The sequence below is a fragment of the Vicugna pacos genome, chromosome 4, assembly GCF_048564905.1.
Source record: "Vicugna pacos chromosome 4, VicPac4, whole genome shotgun sequence".
Classification (NCBI taxonomy): domain Eukaryota; kingdom Metazoa; phylum Chordata; class Mammalia; order Artiodactyla; family Camelidae; genus Vicugna; species Vicugna pacos.
The window spans coordinates 55,736,676-55,760,186 of NC_132990.1; the positions used below are offsets into that span (position 1 = coordinate 55,736,676).

Sequence of the window (23,511 nt, forward strand, 5' to 3'; positions counted from 1 at the left end):
TCATATGAAAAATCATAATTTGAGATAAAATAACAAATTAATAGAATATAAGAGTTTTTTTTTAATTGAGGTATAGTTGCTGTACAATATTATATAAGTTACAGGTATACAATATAGTGATTCACAATTTTTAAAGGTTATACTCCATTTATAATATAAAATATTGGCTATATTCCCTATCTTGTACAATATACCCTTGTAGCTTATTTTATACATAGCTCCTCTACCCCAAATTGCCCTTCCTTCCTTCGTCTTCCCCACTGGTAACCACTAGTGTTAGGAAAATTTCTTTTAATCCCAGTTTTAATTGACAGAACAGTTTCCCCCTACTTTGAGTAAAATGAGGTCTAGTATGGCTTCTTTCTTTTTCTATTTCTAACACATTCATCTAAAGGATATTTATTGAATTCCTATTATTTCCATGGCTTTGAGGCATAATTGTCTAAATATGTTCATCTGATTTCACAGGGCTGTTTCTCCTTGTATCCTTCCGTCCACCTGATGTTGATACATCAGAGTGACACCTACTAGCCTGGTATTCAGAATTGTGATTTCACTTCTCTCCTTTCTCATCCATGGCCTATCTTTAGCAGCTACCAAGCTGTACAATATTTGGTTAGTGTACCTCTACTTTTATTTGATAATACATGTAGTAGATGTGACAGCTAGGCAGAATGTTTGAATCAGGGTGTATTTACAGTTCATTATTTGGCATTTGAAAAGGAGTGAGGCTGGCATCAGGAAGTCAGTTAGATTGAGTGTACAGAGGTTCAGATGACTTTGGGTCTATTAAAGATGATTTATCTTGGATATTTGTTTCTTGAGATATTTGTATTTTTATGCAGTTTTATAAAACTGGCTGGAGGAAGGTTCCTGAAAGGTTGTCTCAAATATCATTAAATTTAAAAATGTTTTATAATTTTTTTAAGTTAATTTTCAAAAAACTAACAAAAAATTTCTATTTAGTTTTGTTACCTTTGTTAATAGTTTCTGAAATCACTAGAGTGAAATCATTTCTATCTGTTCATTTTATAAATTAAATATAAGATACTTTCCATTCTCTTATTTTTAAAAGAATGTTTATGTTTGTGTTTGCTATAGAGTAACCATGGCTTCAGCCTTTCGCCTTTCTTTGAAACCAAAGGTCAGTGACAACATGACTCATTTAATGGTGGATTTTTCTCAGGAAAGACAGATACTGCAAACATTGAAGTTTTTGCCAGGTAAGTAGGTACATATTATTACCTTACCTACAAAGTTATGTATTAAAACTTTTTTTCTGCAAGAGTTTTCTGTATTGAACATTAGAATGTAAATATTAAGAAAGTATAGTGATTGTTTTTTCTCTTTGTTCAGCTAGGAATAATTAAATTTGCTAACCTTTATTTTTAGACAATTATTTTACTAAGAGCAAAAATTCCATTGTAGAATCCTATTAAGGGGTACCTTTTTTATGTGAGTTTTTTTACATTTTTTAATTGAAAGATTCTTTAAATTCTATAGTGCTTTATAGTTTTCAGAAGTTTCACACACACGATTTCATATACTCCCATAGTAACCCCTTTCCCCCTCTGCCCCTATATATGCATCTAGATACATATATATATATACCCCTCTTCCCTTCCCTCTTCTCACTGGTGACCACTCATTTGTTCTGTTATCTGGTCTGTTTCTTTTTTGTTTTATTCATTAATTTGTTGTATTTTTTAGATTCCACATATAAGTGACATGTATTTGTCTTTCTCTTTCTGACCTATTTCACTTAGCATAATGCCCTCCAAGTCCATCTGTGCTGCTGCAAATGGCATTATTTCATTCTTTTTTATGGCTGAGTAGTATTCCATTGTATATATACACCACATCTTCTTTATCCATTCATCTGTTGATGGACACTTAGATTAATTCCATACCTTGGCAGTTGTAAATAATGCTGCTATGAACATTGGGGTGCATGTGTCTTTTCTAATTAGTGTTTCTGTTTTCTTCAGATACATACCCAGGAGTGGAATTGCTGGGTCAGATCGTAGTTCTGTTTTTAGTTTTCTGAGAAATCTCCATGCTGTCTTCCATAGTGGCTGCACCTATTTACATTCCCCTCAACAGTGTAGGAGGATTTAAGGGACACCTTTTAGTACTAGTTTGGCAGAAAGAATCAGCATACCATGGTAGTTAACTTTGGATCTTGGGGCCAGACTTCCTAGATTTGAATCCTGGCTGCGATTTATTTGCTGCGTAACCTTAGCAAGTTATTTAACTTTACCTCATTTTCTTCATGTTTAAAATGTGATGTTATCCTTCTAGGGTTTTTATAAGGATTAAATGAATTGAGACTGCTAAAGCACTTGAAATAGTACTTGGCACATAGTTAACACTCAGTGAATGTTAACTGCTATTATTACCATTATTGTTGTGGTTGTTGGTAGTTCAGGTGTAATTTTATTTCCAGTAATAATATGTTAACATTGATTTTTTACAGTATTAGTATGAGGATATTTCAGCAGCCAAAACCGTTTGAAATTGAGTCCCAAGTTATTATCCACGTGTGTGAAAGAGCCAATTAAGGACCTTTTGGTTATTATTCTTTTTTTAGCTAGCATCAAGTAATGTTAAGCTGATAGCTAAAATAATTTGTACAGCAGACTAAGGCCATGTCTCCTGTACAGTCAGGTAGATTGCATGCACAGTTAGGATTTCCTCTTTTGCAGACTGTTAAGGCAGTCTGAAGGAATGAAGTATAATAAAAAACAGGGAATCCTTTTGTGGAGGAGTTTCATCTTGAAGAAAAGTATAGTAAGTTGTGAGAATTTATGAAAAGTGAATTCATATCACTGATTTTTTATATTCTGCTATAGCATAAAAATTTCCTATAAGATGCAATCTGATTAACTAAAAAAAATGAATGCCTTCATCCCTTAAACAATTCATTCCATAAACACCACAAAACTCAACTCTGCACTGCATTATGTGCAGTAATGAGTTGTGGACTTATCTGAGTCTGAAAAATGGAAATGATGATGACGGATGGTGATAATTACAAAGTCATTTTATTCTACTCTAAGCTATTTTTTAATTGAAGTATATAGTTGTCGAACAGTATTATTTAAATTACAGTGTACAATATAGTGATTCACAAATTTTAAGGGTTACACTCCATTTATAGTTATAAAATAGTGAACTAAGTCAGATAAAGGCAAATACTGTACGATATCACTTATATGTGGAATCTAAAAAAAGACTAGAAGCCATTCTAAGCCATTTTTTTATGCATTGAAACTTAGAGTTTATATCCTCCTTTCTAAGCATCTGCAGCTAAGAAGAGAGACAGGTTTGTGGTCATGTTGTTGGCAGTTGTCCTTTTATATCCACACGCAGAGAAAGATTCTTAGTAAAATTATTGAACCAATTTTCATACTATTAAGAATTAACTGTTTGTTGCTTTATGGAAATTGCTGTGAATTGCTTTTCATTCTCGTTTCTAAAGAGACTTCTGCATTTCCTAAGTAATGTTTTTATATTACAAGTTTACCACCTTTCATGTTTCCCTGAACTTTTATCCCTCATTTGAGGAAACTTTTCTTTCACTTCTGTATAGAATATTGGGTAAACTTCTACAAGTTAGATCTGAGTTACCCTTAGTTGACATACCAGTCTTAGTTTGACATACCAGTCTTAAATTATCAAAATTTTCTTTTTTTCTCCTAAGTTTGCTTTCTTTGGAGGGGCATTATTCACAAGAAAGAAGAATTTACTTGCCAGTACATTCATTCTGGAATGGTAGCTGAATTTGAGATGTAGATTGTGGGGAGTTAGCTACACTCACTTAGAAACTAAGTGGTTCTCCCCTTATTCCAGCCTCTTGGGGCATTAAATATATAGGTTTTAACTCAGCAAAATTATAAAATTACTAGATGCTGTAGGCCTTTACATTTCCTCACATGGAGGCAGTGCAGAGCATATTAAATTCGTGAATGCCTGTGCTCTTTTCCCTCAGCAGTCAATAGTATAGTCTGTGTTGCTTGTGCCCCATAATAGAGAGTGAAGTCTGTTACATTTATAGGGACAGACTCTCTACAAGACAGATGAAGGGAGTTAATCATAATGACAAATGCTAAGTATTTCTTTGTCTGTTATCTTACTGATAAGTATATCAGATTCCAAGTATTTGTTGTAATTACACACATGCAATAGCTGAACTCTAGCTAATGGAGATCATTTGTCTCACCTCCCTCCCTCCCTTTCTTACTAGTTAGGCTTGAAGATTTAAAATGTATATCAAATTCCTTTCATCTTGGTCTTGATTATTGTATCTAAGATGTTTGGTTTACATTGTTATTTGTTAGATCTCACATTGCTTTGGATTTTAATATGTATATAATTCCTTTGTTGTTATTGTTATAGTTTTTTTTAATTAACACTTTGTTTTTTAGAACAGATTTGGGTTTATGGAAAATTGAGTAGATAATACAGAGCGTTACCATGTACCTCCCTTCCTCCCCCACATACAATTTCCCCTATTATTAAAGTCTTGCATTAGTGTGGTACATTTGATATAATTGATGAACCAATATTGATACATTATTATTAACTAAATTCCACAGTTTACATAGGATTTACTCTCTATTATATAGTTTTGTGGGTTTTGATAGATGTGTAATGTCTTGTATCCACCATTACATAATTGTACAGAACAGTTTCAGTGCCCTAAAATCCCCCTGTACTCTGCCTGTTTATCCCTTGTATTCTGTATCCTTGCTATCTAATTGCTTGTTAGTTCCAAGCAGCTTTCTGTTGATTCTTTGGGATTTTCTACATAGGCAGTCATGTTATCAGCAAACAAAGACAGTTTTATTTCTTCCTTCCTAGTCTGTTTATCTTTTACTTCCTTACCTTGTCTTATAACATTTAGCTAGAACTTCCAGTACAGTGTTGAGTAGGAGTGGGGATGTCAGTGCCTTAGGGGAAAAGTACCTAGCTTTTCAACACTGATGTTAACTGAGGGTTTTTTGTAGATGTTCTTTATCAACTAAAGCTTCCTAGTTTTCTGGGAGTTTTTGTCATGAATGAGTGTTGGGTTTTGTAAAATATTCTTTCTCCATCTGTTGATATATATGATCATATAATTTTTCTACTGATTATATGATTTTTCTTCTATTGATGTGATGATTTACATTAATTAATGTAGAATGTTGAACTAACTAATCTTACATACTTGGAGTAAATCTTTTAAAACTTTTTTTTAAGCAACAAAATGTTTAAATATAATACTTGCACAGTTTCGCACATTTCAGACGTGTCTGTGTCACTGGAGGACCACATTCTCCAGTTAGCCTGCTGTTATTTAAGTGGAACATCTGTTAATGTTCAGGAGCTGTAAAAAGCCTCTTTTATGAAGAAGAAATTGATTAACGTTCATACATGTTAATTTTGACTCATTTACCTCAGTTTGTTTTAATGAATCATAGAACTCTTTGGAGAAACATTTAGAAATTTAAACTCTTAAGTATTTAGTAGGATTGGGAAGTTCACTTTTGTTCAGTGTTGAGAAATTACAGTTGTTTTAGAAAAAAAAATTTAAAAATACATTGAAAATATCTTGAATTATTTTAATCACTGGATTCAGAGTAAGTTATTCTGTTTTGTCAATAGTGATTTAATTTATATTCTCCAGCTATTTGAAATAGATTAACAGTATTTTGAGAAATAACAAATCATTCTTGATTCTTTATTCTTAGCATGTTTGAATTGCTTCTTGACTATTGAGGTTTTAATAAACTTTGAATAAGTCTATGGAAAACTTTGAAATATGAAGTTTTAAACAGAGCTATGTAAAATAGTTATTTTGCATTTATAAGATGTCCGTTCTCTTAGCTTGATTCAACTGAACAGTTTAAAAGCAACATTAAAAAGCATAATTTGAATGACAAACGTTGAGTATTGGATTAGTACTGTAATGAGAAATGAGCCCTTTTTTTTCCTTCAGTCCCCAAAGCTCCAGAGATAGATCCAGTTGAGTGTTTGGTGGCTGACAACGCTGTAACGGTAGCTTGGAGAATGCCAGAAGAAGATAATAAGATTGATCATTTTATACTGGAATATAGGAAAACTAATTTTGATGGACTTCCACGTGTAAAGGATGAGCGATGCTGGGAGATAATTGATAATATTAAGGGTACTGAATATACCCTATCAGGTAAAACAACAGCATTTCATGAATCTCATCCTCAGAAAATAAAATGTAATTGTGAAACATATTTTTAATTACATTAAAAGGTGAAGGTAATAAATTTCTTTAGCCAAGCTGACTTTTTGTATATTTATTATAGAAATGAGTTTCTCTTAAAATATCAAGAAAACCTTCAATTTAATTACTTCTCGATATTTGCAGTCTGATAAAAGTGTATGTAAAACAAACATGAAGGGATGTTCTGGAAGCAGTATTTCAGAGTAACATTTAATTATTACCTTGGTTTTCTAACAGTAAAAAAGTTGTCAGTTTCCTAAGCGTATGCACTGCCCCACATTTTAGTGATGCTGTAAATACTTTTGCCTTTACCCTTTTATGATTACCTTCACGGTAATAGTTAAAGTGGGGCTGTGACTTGGTGTTAGAAGTTTGAGTGTTGGCCTTTTGACAGTCTTTAAAAACATATCTCTGTATATAGGGGACATTGGGTATTTGAAGTGGCCAAATGTTGCCTGAGTTGTTGAATGTTAGTTATATGTGGGCAGTAACATTGGTGACATTACCCACTGTTGAGCACTTACCTCTTGTCAGGAGCTGGGCTGAAGTGTATTACACAGTACATCTCATTTAATCAGTACAGCACATCTCTTTTAGTCTTTACAGTTAAGAGGTTGGTTTTTTCCTTTCTATTTTGCAGATACAAAACTGTGGCTCTGTCAAGTTATTGAAGGTCCCATAACTAGTAGTTTTTGGATTGAGATTTTAATCTGGACCTGACTGACTTCAAAGTTTTGCAGTTAATCCCAATGCTTTATTTTCTCTTTAAATTCATTTTTCACATATGAAATGATGTTTTGTAAATGTGAAAATTCTTTAGGGTGTTTGCTTTCCAGAAATTGAATGTTTTTTAAATTGTAGTATTTCTCCATGAATGAAATGTTACTTACAATGAGACTTGAGAGTACCTTTTCCTCACCAGGTTTAAAAAAAAAAGCCATTGATAAACTGTATAATTTATTTATTTTGAAGAAAATAATAGATAAATCATGATTCTTCTTATTTCAGGCATTATCACCCTTTTAACAGAAATTTGTTCTCTTCCTGAATAAAGAAATAGTTCCAAGGAGAGAAAAATGTCTGTTTGAAGGTTCATACTCTTGGAGTAGATTTCTTTACTTTTCATATCTGAAAACCTCTTTCATTTTTTCAGGCTTAAAGTTTGATTCAAAGTATATGAATTTCAGAGTACGAGCTTGCAACAAGGCTGTGGCTGGAGAGTATTCTGATCCAGTTACTCTAGAGACCAAAGGTAAGGTGAATAGCTTTTTATATAGCATGAAGCAAAACTTAACATCTAAAGTTATTCAAGACTTCGTGAAAGGAAACATTGCATGTATGGTTGCATTCCTTCCCCACCTTCTTTCACACACACACACACACACACACACACACACACGGAATTCTCAACAGTAGGAATTTTAAGATGGGGAAATTAGGACTATAGTAATGGTTTTCATTATATTTCCCTTTACCATGGTTTTCAGATGGGTAAAATAGACTGAGGTGATGGTGTTATGTTCTCTGATGGGGGCTTAATTTACAAATTTTAGTCTAGTATAAATACATAAGCATCTCTGAGATTTGCCCAGTTTTCCCAGAGAATGGATTGTTTTCTTAAATCTTACTGCAGAAATTAACATTTACGTAGTTTAATAATGTTTACAAAGCTCTCTCACAAGTCTTCATTTGGTCACTGCAACCATCTTGAGAGATTTGTGTAATAGATATTATTGATACCTATTTTGCAGGTGAAGAAAGTGAACTTCAAATCTGTTAAATAACTTGCCCATGATCCTAGAAGTAGCTTAGAAAGGTGTGAATTAGAATCTGTTTACAAGTTCTGTGCCAGCCTTTATGTGGGCGTGGCATGTAGGTGCTTCTAGTCTATGAGAACAATTTGGATTTGGTTAAACCCCCCTAGAATAATATATTTTAACACAGAAGATTTTCCAAGTATTTACCAATTTGAAGACCATAATGCTAGAGATCTTCCCAGTTGTGAGATGAGAATTGACTTGGTTTACTTACAGAAGCAAATTCTACACATTGTTGTAGGTAACTGGACCTTAGAGTGTTCTTCTGACCTCTAGTTCATATAGCATTTGGTTAGATTTGAATGCCAGAAGTTTGATATCATTTGGAGGATGATATAAAAATATCATATTACAATAAAACAAGATATGTGACCCGTAAGTTATTGACAAGACAAATTTAGAATAGGTTTGCATCAAAAGGTTAAAAAAAAAACTAGATTGAAATAATTTGTTTAGATTGCAAATGTTTTTATTTGAAAACTACAGGTAACTGGTCAGCCAAGAAATACAGTGATTTAAAATTACCTGTTAACAAACTGATCTATTGCTGTGGTTTCTGTACAGATTTTTACTGTTTCAAATTGTAGTCATAGTTACAGGCAGATGATCTTTTCTTCATAACTTGAACTGTTTTTTTGCCCTTGTCAGGTAAAATTGTGATATTGTTAATATCCTCCCTCAAGAATATTGTATCTTTTTTATTTCTTTTGTTCCTTCTCATTACCTTTTATATTTAGTAACCAATTTTGTGCCTAAATGTGGCGAATTGTATATTTCTGTGCAAAGTCCATAGGCTGAGGAAGATGCATGGCTGGCTGGTGGTTTCCCTGGAGCGGGTCTGCCTGCCCTGTTAGCAGAGTCTAGGTCTTACTAGTAGGATACTTGGTCCTGGAGCTTGTAGGGAAAGCCTAAGTTGCTTCTAGTTCTTCGGAGCAGTTCTCACTGTGGGGTAAACCCCCTGGGGTGGGTGTAGACTGAAACTCAACCCTGAGGCCCACTGAACAGTGATTCTGACCTTCAGGGAGACTCAATAAAATTCTCTCTTAAGTGGCTGTGGGTCACAGGTTTTCTGAGGTTATTCTGTAACACTGGAGTGGCTACTAATGGTAGCCAAGAGTTCCAGAGGAAAAGGCAGATTTTAAAAAATGACACATTGAATGATTGTTTACTAATTTTTTTGACATGTTGCGGCCCTTTCTGACCATCCAGTGCTTGGTGTGGAAAATAATGAACATTTTTCATTTTTGTCTCTAATGTATGTAGGCCTATTTCTTCTGTCATTACAAAAGTGATGAATAATATAAGTTCTTATAACCAAACTTTTAAAGTGTATTATCCCTTACTTTCTTGTAAAGGTAAATGATGTGACTTTAACCACCAGTTATATTCTAGCCTCAGATGATCGTGACTATGATGTAATTTTACCGTACCTAGAAAGCAGCCACCAAAACAAACTAAATACAAGAAACATATCTGTGTTCTGATTTTTTTGGTACTTGTTTTCACAAACTTTTAAAGATATGGAAACTAATATCTAGATATTATAGGACTTAGATGAGAGACAGGGTTAACATTTGAGACCTCACTTTTGAGGCCAGTCTTTTTTTTTTTTTTTAAGTACATGATATCCCTGTTACCTTAGAGAGGATCTCTGACTTAGTTGAGGTCTCATAAAGGGATGATGTCCAAAAAAAAGAGATATAAAAGATTGCACCCTTTTAGATGCTATGTGTTCTGTGTATTTGGTAGGTCTGGTCTCAAATGGCTGGAGGTGGTACATATATTCTTGCCACTCTTGACTCTACTCTTCTCTCCGTCATATCAAACATTACGATACAGCCTTAGGATTTTTTTTCCTTAGGATTTTAGCAAACAACTGAGAATTGATGGTACCTTAGAGTTATATCCACTTTTTCTTTATCTCAAAAATGCAGTGGGGGAGGGTATAGCCCAGTGGTAAAGTGCCTGCTTAGCATCCACAAGGTCCTGGGTTTGACACCTGTTACCTCCATTACAAATAAACAAATAAATAAAACTAATTACCTCCCCTAAAAATTAAAAAAAAAGAAACATTAAAAAAAAGAGAAAATATAAAAAAATCAGATGCCCTCACATGTATTAACTAATCTGGAGGTTAACCTAGTTTTCATAAGGCAGTTTATTCTTGATAATACAGGGTCTCAGTTTTACTTAATCCTAACTTTTTAGTAACCCATCTGTTAAGGAATTCTATTTCCATTTTAACTGAGAAGCTATATTACTTCTTCTTTCAGTAAGTTCATTTCTCTTTACATGCAGCTTTGAAAGCTGTTAACTTTTTCGCACATAGTATGATATTTACTAGAAGTGGTTATGGTCAGTAGACTGGTATTTAGAGTGCTTTATAAATACAGTGAACAATGGGTCAGATGGATAGGTGAAATTAAAGCACTGTTTACAAAACAGTGGAGTATGAACAGATTCCTGATTCAGTAGGTAAACATTAGGCTCTATATGGGTATTTTGTTGTTTGCTATTGTATACTTCACAGATACACTGAAACCTTAGCTAAATCAAGTATTACCCTTAAGTGAAACGAGATATTATAAAATAAATATTTCTTCAATGAGTATTTACCAGAAATTTCAACTTTGGAGGGAAGTGTAACTAACAGAAGCAGATTAATTGGTAACTATGCAGTTGATACCTCGCTTAAGATAGAGATTCTAGGAATTGCACATTAAATAGGAGGAACTGTGTACGACTCAGCTGTGGATATTAGTGATTTACCCTCAATTTCCAAAGGGAGACGGTAACACTGATTCCGTAAGTTAGCAGTTCTGACAAGTCATGTGCATAGTACAGGTATTTCACCCAAATACCAAGTAACCTGAAAACATAGTTCTGTTTTGTGTTTTTTCGATTTGTTTTCCTTTAAGTAGCCCCTTTCCCTGCTCTGCTCTTTGCCATGTAGATCATCTTTAGCTCTGTCAGCTGAGTTAGTTCCCTTCTGCTGTCGTGGCCCCGTTTCTCCATGCTTGCCATATTTTGAAACTACTAAGAGTTTATATACGAAATTATTAGATGTTAGAGCAACAGAGAAGATATGTGTGTGCCAGGCTCTATAATTTCTTACACCACGTTACTTTCTTCTCATTCTTAATTCTACCAGCTTCTCTTCCTAGTTAGAAATAACAATCAGCTGGTAATCAACTGATGTTCTACGTATAGGAAATTGAAGCTATTGTGTGCTGATGGAGATTCCAGCAGAAGGAACAGTGAAAGACTAGTAGCCATGCAAGTCCGTTGTATTTGGTTGGCATATAGGATATATAGAGAAGGAGGATGGAAAATAAAGTGGGAATTAGTAGATTATGACACTGCATGCCTGGCATGCATGAGGTCCTGGGTTCAATCCCCAGTACCACCGTTTTAAAAAAAAGACTATATGAATAAATAAATAAACCTGATTACTACCCCCCCCAGAAAAACAAAAACAAAAATAAATAAAAGTAGATTATGGCTTTATCGTTCTGGACTTTAAATACTAGGATTAGGAATTTGAACTATATTCTCTATAAACAGTGTTAAATCAATTGAGTAGGAAAATAATGTGATGATAGTTGTGCTTCAAAAACTAGAGATACGCTATATTTTTAAAACTTGAAATATTGTTTTGGCTAGCACTTAACTTCAGTTTGGATAATTCATCATCCCATTTGAACCTGAGAGTTGAAGATACCTGTGTAGAGTGGGATCCTACTGGAGGAAAAAGTCAAGAAAGTAAAAGTAAAGGGAAAGAGAACAAGGGCAGGTAAGCTAGCTCATTACATCTGTTATCTGGACAGAATTCTTGAGCATTGGTTCTTACTTGAGAAATAACGTAAAATGAAATCCTTATTCTGTATATCACTATGATTTGTGAAATGCTAATGTATCACCAAGGAATATAATATTGTTTGTCAGTACTTGAGTTTGTCATTAACATGTTTCATTACTTTTTCTTAGTTTCTTTCCTAATCCTCTTCTTACTTAACAATTTCGTTTCTTTAAAGTTATATCTACAGCAACTTGAATTGCTTGGAGAGACGTTTCTAGCCTAGTTCCTTGAATTTTAGACTTACAGATCACCTGTCTTACCTGAAGGTCTGCACTTAATGACAGCTTTTGCCATGTACAACGCTACTGTCTGGCCCCTGATCAGCAACCTTATGAACTAAAGAGGCAGGCTTGGGACCTTTTCCTATTGTCAGACTTATTTAGATAGTCTCAAAGTATGGGGGCCTCTTTTAACAGGGAGAAATTCTGCTCAAACTGAAATAAGGTAATATCACTGTGAGTTAAACAGTGAATCAAAAAAAAATTTTCGTCAGCAAGCTTTTCATCTAATTTTATTATAAGCTGTTTAATTTAAGTTGTAAAGCAATCTCTTTAACAGTTGCCTATTTTTATCTGACAGTGTCCATGTTACTTCACTGAAGAAACATACAAGGTGATGATCTATGTCTGTCTAGTTCTAGGACTTAGTTTATCTAGCTTGGCTGAATAACCTTAATTTTTTCTTTTAACCAATAAGCAGAAGCCATTGCAGCAGCCTTCATAAGCTAAAATGTTGCTCTGTGTAGACTGTCTGTATTGGTAGCTTATGTTTTGAATTTACAGCATTATAATGTGCTGCATATCATTTGGATTATGTTGTGTGTGATAACAAAACAATAAGCTCTGCTTTAAAGTCTTTCTTGAATTATTTTCCTGCTTCTGATTTTTTTCTTCATTTACTTATACCTGGCATCTTTCTTGTTGTGCTATTATTCAATATATCTAACATTACAACTTTATTTTTACATACATTTGACATGAGGCAGGTTTGAAGTGTTCTGTGTTTTATGATAATCATGCAGTTTCAAAAGCATCAAGGATAAAAAATAAAGACCATTGCTGAAATTACCAGGACAGTGCCAGAAAGATGAACCACTTCAAATTGCACAGTAGGAATGTGCTGATTTGAAGATACCATATATCTTTCCCAGAAACCAGAATGTGTTCTCTTTTTGAAATTATCTTCTTTTCTTTTTCTAGTTTATTTGCTCTTTATTGGTGAAAGTGATTTTATAGTTAGTATATTACAAATTGTAAATGTTGGTGAATTTAATAGAGCCTGTGAAATTTCATTTGGTCACTTGGAGATTTTTCAGACTGTTTATATTTAGCATTTCAGATCATATTATTCCTCTTTCAGTCTTCTCTCCTTTTAAGGGTATTTTGTATATAGGCTACTTCTGGAATGTTATATTCATTTATTCTTTCCATAAATATTTGTTAACTGTAGGATGTCAGCTGGATATTGTGGGGTTCATAGGGGTAAACACTGTCCCTGCTTTCAAGGAATTTGCTGTAACTTACGTAGATGAGAAATATATCTATATACAAATACCAATAATACAGGATAGAGATTATGTGTAATAGTAAGTGTGAATAAGGAAGTTTAGAGGAAGAAAGATGCCCTGAGCTATCAGTGTTGAAGTGGTCAGTTAGGACAATGAGCCAAATGGAAAGTAATAGCCAAGACTTTGTTTACTTGCTGTGATACTGTAAACAAGAGGCCCCAAGGAAAGGGTGCTGGCTCCCTCAGTGTTCCATTTTTCACAACAGAATGGCACAGGGTGACAGGTGAATCAGAGCCGATGACAGATGGTGAGTATCTGAGGCTCACCTCACTGCTCAGGAAGTCCTAAACAAAGGGCTCCTCCTGTTTTATGGACCTGAGGCCAAGAAGATGGGAGAGAGGGAAAAAGGTTAGGAGTAGAAAAGTATCCAGACAGATTAAAGTGTCTTCAGACTGTGTCCCCCCACCTCTGCCCCGTCTAAGGAGGTCTTTGAAGAGACAGCTGGAAGGGATCTCAGCTGAGGGCATGCTCCCATAAGGGGGCCCCTGAATAGAGATGCCTAGTCTAGGAATGGAGATACGCATATGAACTTGGGGCTATAGCGGTGATTGCAACTCCCTCCAAAAACTGCAGTGAACTAGCTGTGCACCAGGTCTGGTGTGGAGAAAGCAAGCATTTGTAACTACTTCTGGTTGGGCCTGAAAGATCACACATAGGATTTTGGTGTGGAGCTGGACTCTTCAGAAGAGTTACTTAGCCTAATAGGATCTGGAAGACCTTCATTAATGGGATGGTATTTAGGCTGATTCTCAAGTAAATGGAGGAATGCACAGCATTTGCAGTGAGAGAGGGAGCAACAAAAGGAAAAGGCGCTGAAACAAGTTGCCTGGGTTTAAGGAACATTTGAGCTGCTACATTTGGCTGGATAGTGCTCTCCAGAGGTGAGAAGGCTAGAAAAGCCGAGTGGGACCAAATCAAGAAGAACCTGAAATGCCAGGCTAGCTTATTTGTGGGCAATGAGGAAGAACCTGAAGATTGTAAAGTGGGAGAATCAGAGTTAGGTTTACCTGGTAACACTGAACAGATGAACTGGGCAGCAAAGAGATCATCTGGGAAGCTGGTGAAGCAATCCAGAGTAGAGGTAACGAAGAGCCGTAATTCAGTTGAGTGACCAGGGTGTCTTCAGAGGGCGGGGGGAGGGGGAGGGTGGGATCATGTTTGTCATAAGACAATAATAGCTGTTGTACTTCCTGAAAAAATGTACTTAGGGTTGGAAGTCTAGAATGCTGCAGTGGAGGAGTTCTCCTTATTTACCTTCTCTGAAATTTAAGCTGCCATTCTCAATAGTTATATCTGTTTTTCTTTTTGTCACGCTTTCCCTTTATTTCTTTACTACTGGTAAGTTACATTTTTTTTGTTTTATGAATGCAGTGAGTGATTCAGTATAATTGAAATGTCATTTTAAAAATATCTTTGGGATTTGATTTATTTTGAGTTTTTGGGAGTTAGTGAAAGGCCTAATATTATCTGGTTTATCATATCATGGAATTTGATAAAGGAAAGTCAGGTTGGATCTTGTCCATTTTAGTAGAAGTACTTTATAATACTTGATATTATTCTGTGCATGGATTTGGGTAAATGCTATTTTTCATTTTAAGAAGAAGAGATAACAGAACAAAAATACCTACTGCTTATAAAAGAGGTTATTTAGTTTTGATTATAGTAAGTCTATTTTTGCCTTTGCTTTTAATTTAAATTTAACTGCAAGGAATTTAAGCTATAATCCATTATTTTTCTTGAGTTCTTTTTTTTTCCCCCCTTGGGTTCTTCCCCTTCCCCCCCCCCTTTGTCTTGTCTCACTTTTGGCATTGTTTCATATTTCAGCTGTGTGTGTTTTTTGTATAAGCCTTGCTCAGTCTGCATGATACCAGTGTTTTCAGCCTGCTTTATGTTGATGACTTCTTACATTTGAGTTTTGTAATTGACAACTGTTTAATAATAAAGAATTCAGATAAAATTAAGTGTTGCTATTTGTGCAGCATAATTAGAAATCTTTTCAAAGATTCCTTTTGTGATTTGTAATTTCAGTTTATGAAACATGTACAACATAGAATCTTTGTTTTTGTTTCATTCCTGTCTGTATAGAAGTGGTACACCATCCCCTAAGCGGACGTCCACGGGCTCCAGGCCTCCAGCAGGACGGGGCAGCAGAGACCGTTTTACTGGGGAGTCGTACACAGTGCTAGGTAGGAGAAGTGGAGCCGTTCTTCATTATCTCAGGTCAAAAGTGTCACAATCACACTGGTGGGCTTTCCCCTCAGAGGCAGAGTGGCTGCCTGTGTATTGAATGATTTGGGGCCAGAATTTCTCCCTCTTGCAGCCTAATTACTTCGGTTGGTTTTCAAACTGTCTTACTGATATGTTTGAAATTCTACTTCAGTTTACATAGTGCTTCTCATTTATAACTCTTGTGGAGATAGTAAGGGAGAAAAGTTCTGATGACTTGTGTATTCAGAAAAGTTAGTAGTAAATATACAAGTTATAGCAGGTACTTTGCATCTAGTGTCTGTGTGCTGTGTGTTAATATGAGTATTCTCCTGAATGAGGTTTTTTTTGTTTTGGTGCCATTTTGTGGGATGAGACATAGATAAAACTCTGTGACTCATAAAGAGGAGGTAAGAGTCAAATGTACCTTTCTGATCTTTCATAGGAGACACGGCTATTGAAAGTGGACAACATTATTGGGAGGTCAAGGCCCAGAAGGATTGTAAATCCTACAGTGTGGGAGTAGCATACAAGACTTTGGGGAAATTTGACCAGTTAGGGAAGACAAACACTAGTTGGTGTATCCATGTCAATAACTGGCTACAAAACACATTTGCGGCAAAGCATAATAATAAAGTCAAATCTTTGGATGTTGCTGTTCCTGAAAGAATAGGTGTATTTTGTGATTTTGATGGAGGTAAGTTTACTGATTTTCTCATGTCATTTCATCATAGTTACGTGTATCTCAGTACTTTTCATTAGTAATCATCTGTACAGAATTTCCCTTAGTATTGTGGTAAGGTGTGGTAAAGGTGATCACAAACATAATTTCAGCTCTGGAATTCACTGGAAGGGTGTACCATGTCTGCCTATAGGCCCACAAAAGCATTCATCTATAACATACTAAGTCAGTCTGAAAATAAGATTTTTGCATTAAAATATTTTCTTGCCCATTTTAATTCCTCCCTTCCCTTGTTTTATTACCTGTCAAGAGTGATGGAGACAGATTTTTTTTAAAGTTGAAATAGACCTTAGAAATTTGCCTTTTCCACACAGTATAAAATCCTTATTACATTTATTATCTCTGCAAGTAGTTGCCACTCCTGTGCGTGAACTTTTCTATGTGAAGCTAATTGTCTTAGAAGGCGGCCTGTTGCATTGTGGGATAACACTTGATTAGAAGGCTTTTCTTAAATCAGCTCACTTTGGCTGCCAATAACTTCTGAGGCAGTTGCTTTTTAATTTTATCATCTGAAGAAACACAGGCTTTTGTTCCCTAATTCACATTTAACATGATAATCCTTATTTGTTTAAAAACTACTAACAGTGCTTCTCTTACCCTGTTTTTCTAGACTGTACATTCTGCATACCATTAGCTGTTCCTCTTATAATTTAACTTTTCTAAACCCTTATAATCTCCTATGGTTGTGTACTATGTCTATATGTATCTTAAATATGGGTTCTCCAGTTAGAACACACAGCTTCTGACCATCATAGGTTAGTGACTTGGTGGCATAATGTCTAATAACATGACTTAACAGCACTGTAGGTCAGTATTGAGCTTGCCGCCACCCAGTCCCCTGGACCTTTTCCCATGGAGTCCTGTCGCATTATCTTTTCCCCCTTACACTAGGCAGTGTAGGGGTGTTTTTTGTTGTCTGTAACTCAAATGAAGAATATTATATTTGTCCTTAAGTTTCATCTAAATGGGTTTGGCCAATCTTTCCCTCCTGTTAAGATCATCTAAATATTAGCTTGATGCTTGCCTTTGGGAAATTTCTTTAAGCTTTTTGAGTATATTTGATAAGTATCTTCTCTACTGTCATCTAAATATTTATAAAAATTTTGAAGATGACGTACTGTTGAACTAGAGAACAAAAGTAATTCCCTAGATGCTTCTGTCCAAGTTGTCAATTAAAGCTAATAATACCACATTTTACCATTTTAAGTAACGTCGTGTCCAAATAATTCCATGAGGTATCAGCCTAGTTACTCAAACAAAAAAGGAAAAAAAATTGATTTTGGTTTGATTAATTTTTAGTGATAGCATGTCAGTTTTACTATAGTCTTTTCTACTTGCTAACTTTGAATCAGATAAATAATTTTCCTCAGGATAAATAGTACATTTATTGGCATATATTTTATTTTTCTTTTTCAACTACCAAGATAGGGTTTGCTTATCTTCTTCTATGTCTTTTCCCATTCTTTGTGGTTCCTTACAGATAGTAGTAAGAAGTGTGGTTGTTAACCTAGAGCACAGGGCACGGGAAGAAGTTGTAATGTAGGGTGGGATCAGATTCTGAGGGCCTTGAAAAATAATGATAGGCTAATCTTTTTTTTATTGTTGAGGGAAGGGGCTTCTGTACATTTTAGAAAACTGTAGTCATATGATAATCTGGTTTTAGAAATATTAGAGAGTAAATGGTTAAATGTGGAAGAGATTGCAAACATGGGATAAGGGAAGACTTTTCAGGGAGGTGGCTTTTAAGCAGTGTAGGAAGGACCATGTCTGTTTTGTTAAGTATTTTATGTCCTTATTGCCTGACAGGTGCTTTACATAGTGTAAAGAAGTGTTTTATTATAATAAGTGTTTGTTGAATGATTAGTGGTAAGAGGGAGCTGAGCAGTGAGGAATCAAGAAGAGTGGATTTGGTGGTATGAAAGTAGAATTCATGGGACTCAATAATTAAATATGGATTAGAGGGAGAGACAGAAGAACTGAAGATGATTCAAGTTCCATCCAGTGTGATCAAGAGGGTGATAGTGTCCTCAGCAGGATAGGGAACATAGAGAGTCCTGGGGAAAGATGGGGTGCCAGCAGGACGGCCATGTGGCATTATTTAGCTGAAGCTAAATATTAGAAATGGCATCACAGAGGGGCTACTGAATATTGCACAGAACAATTAAACATTACTGCTTTGCTGTTTACTTTGTGACCACATACAGACTGCTTGGTATTTTGAAGTAATTATATATAAATCACCCAATTCTTTAATAGTAGGCATAAATGTTAGTTTCTTTTCTTCTCTGTTTGGCACCAGATTTACTAAGGGAACATTGTAGAGAGAAAGGAGCCTAGATAAGCATCTACATTTAGAATAGGAGAAAAAGAGACAGAAGATATCCTCAGGGTTAGGAAACAAACCAACAGAATAGTCATGCGAAGGGTTTCAAGGAGTGATAACAATTGTAAGGAGGCCATCCGGTTGGAGAGTTAGGTGGTCAGAAATAAAGAGTGATTTTGGTTGCATGATCATTATTGAAAGATGGACTGTGAGATTTGACAAATTAACAAAACTGAAGCAGTGATAACCATACCATGATTTCAGAGATTCAGGTGGGAGTATGGCTTCAAGTAGTTAGAAGACAAGGTTTAATAGAGTAAACCTTAAATGGTGATAGGATTTGGGTGGAGAGGCTGGTTATAGTACAAATGAGGAAGAAATTGCCTTGGTTTTTAACTGGGCTATGGAAGCCATTTGTTAAATAAAGATAAAATAAAGAAATAGTCCATAGTTGAATAAGCAGAATAATAGCCACATAATGGAAGCATTATAGAGATCTTGAAAAACAGGGGAGGAAAACTGGATTTGGGCTTTTTCTTAAGCATGTTTACTACTGATTTTCAAGTGAGAATTACTAAGTCCAGTCCTCATAGTGCCAAAAAAAATTAATGCCAAAATATGTGTTTAGTTATTACTTTCATGCATGATTATATGTTAGACTTAATTAGATATTAAAATTTTTTGAATAATAAATCAGGCTTTTTTTTCTCCTTCCTTTTAGGTCAACTTTCTTTCTATGATGCAAACTCAAAACAGTTGTTGTATTCCTTTAAGACAAAATTTACACAGCCAGTACTACCTGGCTTCATGGTTAGTACCTAATTTATGTTTTATTTGGTTTGGCAGCTTTAAGGAGAACAATGTATGCTGTATATCTGGGGAAGCACAGTATCATTTTCCTTCCTACCCCTCACCCTTTCTCCAATCCACCTCTCCCAAATCGGTGATTGTCTGTATGTTCTTGGTATATTTTACTGAAGTAAGTGTTAAGATACAGAAGTCAGCAAATCGTAAGCGTGTCGTTTGATTAATCTTCAAAGGACTGCGCTCATTTTTGTAACAGACATCTAAATCAAGAAATGGAGCATTGTGCCCATTTCCAGCCCCTGATGGCCCTCCACCAAAGTGGGTACTTACCTTGAGTTTTAATACCATAAATTTATTTGCCTCCTTTTCAACTTTGTATAAATGAAATCATTTATCTTTTTGGCTCAACATTATGTTTGTGAGATTTATCCATGTGTTTCTACGTGGTGGTAGTTCATTCATTCTCATATAGTTTTCCACTACATGTATATGTATAGTTTTCCATTATATGACTATATCATAATTTATTTGCCCATTCTTATTTAGTTCGATACTTGGGTGGTTTCTCATTGAGGACATTTACAAATCGAACTTCCACATTTTGTTAATGTCTTTTGGTAAATATATGTGTATATATATCCATTTGATATATAATTAGGGTTGTGATTGCTAGATCATATGGTATATGTGTAATCAACTGTAGTAGAGTTTTCCAAAGACATCTGTTATACTAATTACCACCAGCAGTATGTGAGAGTTTGAATTCTTCCACATCTTTATCAACACTTGATATTGTCTTTATAAAAATTTTAGTCCTTCTAATGAGTATGAGATATTACATTGTGGTTTTCATTTGCATTTCCTTGGTGGTTAGTGCTACTGAACACCTTTTAGTATGTTGATTGACTGTTTGGATATACTCTTGTGAAATACTTGTTCAAGTCTTTTGCCTGGGTTTCTATTGGGTTCTCTTCCTATTTCTTATTGATTGATACAATGTTCTCTCTGTAGTCTGAAATACATGTATTTGCCAGATGCATGTATTGCAGATGTCTTTTCCACTCTGGCTTTCCTTTCCCCTCTCTTGTTGGTGTCTTTCAATGAACAAAAGTTGTTAATTTTAATGTTGCTCAGTTTATCAGCTTTTTCATTTATGATTAGCTCTTTTTTGTTCTGTTTAAAAAAATCTTTACTCACCCCCAAGGTCATGAAAATATTCTTGTGTTTTCTTCTAAAAGCTTTCTTTTCCTTACACATTTAGACATAGACTGCATTTACAATGCAAGTATAGAATTGGTATGTTTGGTATGATATTGGGGTCAAGATGCATTCTTTAATTCCATATGGACACCTGCTTGTTCCAGGACCATTATTGAGAAGATCATCTTTTTTCCATTGCAGTGCAGTTTTTGTAAGATATTAGATGACTATGTGTGGTAGACTGAGTATGTTTGTCTATACACACATATATAATTGCAGGCCTACTCAATTTCAGGTGGACTTATATAAGAAAAAGTCATGATTCTCCACACAAAATGAAACTTTGTTTTGCACTTATGTTTTTATTAAGGAAACATTACTACTTCTCCTAACTCCTTTATCTTTTTCATTTCTCTGTAAGATTAGGCCACTGTAGGGAGTTCTGCAGTCCAGTTAAGATCATCATTATTCTGGCTAGAACTTTCCTTAATTCGAGGGCTGCTTCTGCAGAACTGGATGGTAGCTTTCCATTGCAGACTTGGTAGAATGTTTTATATGTGTTCTACCATCGTGACTCCCAACTTTAACTCCTCAACTGTGAGGATAAAGTATTCAGGGTATATGTGGTTTTAAAATATAGTACTTTTAAATCTCACAATTGATCATGATTATTTACCCATATAATCTTTTTTTAACATTTTTTATTGATTTATAATCATTTTACAATGTGTCAAATTCCAGTGTAGAGCACAATTTCTCAGTCATACATGAACATACATATATTCATTGTCACGTTTTTTTCTTAAAATAAGTTTAAAACAGTGCTAATAACCAAGACTCCTACTTTCTCATTAAATAGTAAAAGTGATTAGTGAATGAAGTTATTGTTCATAGAAAAAAAACAGCAATATTGGAAAGGTTATTTTCTTTTTTACTTTGCTACATACCTCTATATATGATTTATTTTTGGCTGTGGTCAATCAAGGACATTATTTTTACCATGTGGAATTCAAAACTATTTTTTCCCCTAAGTCTCTCAGATATGCTTTCTAAAAGGGTAGATTTCATGTTTAATTTGAGTCTATCGCAGGAAGATATATAGTGAGTTTATTCATTGTTTTTTCATTCCAAATAATCAAACTATAATTACATTAGTAAATATCATAAGATGCTTTAGGAGATTTTTTTCCCAACTGGTTAAATTTGGGGTTTTTTTCCTTCATTGAAGGCTTGCTTTTATTATTTTTTATTAACTAAATGAATGACTTAAATTTTTTGTGTACAGGATTTTCTTTTTTAAAGTAAGTTTTACTGTAGCATAATTTACAGTAGTGTACCATTCTGTGGGATTTGACAAACGCATGCAACTGTATAACCACCACCATAATCAAGACATAGAACATTTCCATTTCTTCATGCTGCTTTGTAGTGGACCTCTCCTATCACACCCAGCCCTAGCAACCACTAACTAGTTTTTAGTCCCTATAGTTTTTGCCTTTTCCAGAATATCATAGAAAAGGAGTTGTATGGTACACAGACTTTTGATTCCGTAGCATAATACATTTGAAATTCACCCATGTTTTTGTGTTTGTCAGTAGTCCCTTCTTTTTTATTGCCGAGTAATATTCCATATGTGTATTTACCACACATTATTCATCCATTCATCAATTGAAGGACATTTGGGGTTCTTTCCATTTTTTTGCAATTAGGAAAAAAGGAGTTTTGTGTGACTGTTTGTTTTCATTTCTCTTGGGTGAATACCTGAGTGAGGTTGCTACATCACATTGAAAGTGTATGTTTAACTTTATAAGAAGTTACCAAAATGTTTTCCAAAGTGGCCAGCCAGTATACCCCTTTTACATTCCTACTAGTAATATATAAGAGTTCACATCCTTGCCATTATTTGATGTTCTCAGATTTTTTTGTAGTTGTTGTTAAGCCATTTTAGTAGGTATGTAATGGCATTTCATTTTAGTTTTAATCTGCATTTTCCTAAAGACAAATGATGTTGAGCATTTTTTTCATGTGCTTATTTGCCATTTGTATAATTTCTTTGGAGAAGTTATCTGTTAAAATCTTTTTCTCATTTTTTTGTTGGGTTACTTGTTTTCTTACTAGTGAGTTTGAGATATCTTTATGTATTCTGGCTATGAGTCCTTTATCAGATAAATGTTTTGCAAATATTTTCTCCCAGTCTCTGATTTTTTTCATTTTCTGGAATTTCAGAGAGAAGTGTTTCATTTTGATGAAGCTGGTTTATAGATTTTTTTTCTTTCTTTATGGATCATGCTTTGCCTAACTTAAGTTCACAAAGATATTTTCTTTCGTTTTCTTCTTGAAGTTTTATAATTTTAGGTTTTACATTCAGGTCTGGGATCCATTTTGAGTTAATTTTTATATATACGGAGTATGGTTTAAGATCTGTTTTTTTTGCATATAGCTATCCAAGTGTTCAGTGCTGCTTATTGAAAAAGACTTACCTTTCTCCATTGATTTGCCCTTGCACCTTTGTGCTAGATATTTTGAGTACATATTTTTTGTAGATCACTTAAATAAATTGCAATAAAATAATACAGTAGGTTTATAATCAGAGAGTTGCTTTTATATTTTAAGAGTTATTACTGAACCTTCTAATTTAAAATTTTTTAATATTAATTAGTTATAAATTTCACAGACCAGCAAATTCTTTATAACAATACTGTAGTTTTTTAGTATATATTGAATACTTTATGATATAGATAAAAGTGAGA

The 23,511-nt window shown here is 34.4% G+C and overlaps 1 protein-coding gene across 7 annotated transcripts in view; it reads left to right on the plus strand.

Moving 5' to 3' along the window:
• Window positions 1–23,511, plus strand: part of FSD1L (fibronectin type III and SPRY domain containing 1 like) — a 63,954-nt gene that overhangs the window by 39,567 nt on the left and 876 nt on the right. For 5 of the 7 annotated variants that reach the window (XM_072959855.1, XM_072959859.1, XM_072959861.1 and 2 more), the window contains 8 exons: window positions 1,102–1,223; window positions 5,981–6,190; window positions 7,395–7,493; window positions 11,722–11,851; window positions 12,497–12,529; window positions 15,570–15,670; window positions 16,135–16,386; window positions 19,476–19,564. In XM_072959855.1, coding sequence (XP_072815956.1) covers window positions 1,102–1,223; window positions 5,981–6,190; window positions 7,395–7,493; window positions 11,722–11,851; window positions 12,497–12,529; window positions 15,570–15,670; window positions 16,135–16,386; window positions 19,476–19,564 — 1,036 coding nt within the window. The remainder of the gene's footprint in view (window positions 1–1,101; window positions 1,224–5,980; window positions 6,191–7,394; window positions 7,494–11,721; window positions 11,852–12,496; window positions 12,530–15,569; window positions 15,671–16,134; window positions 16,387–19,475; window positions 19,565–23,511) is intronic. The other 2 variants (XM_072959856.1, XM_072959858.1) reach the window with 2 other exon arrangements.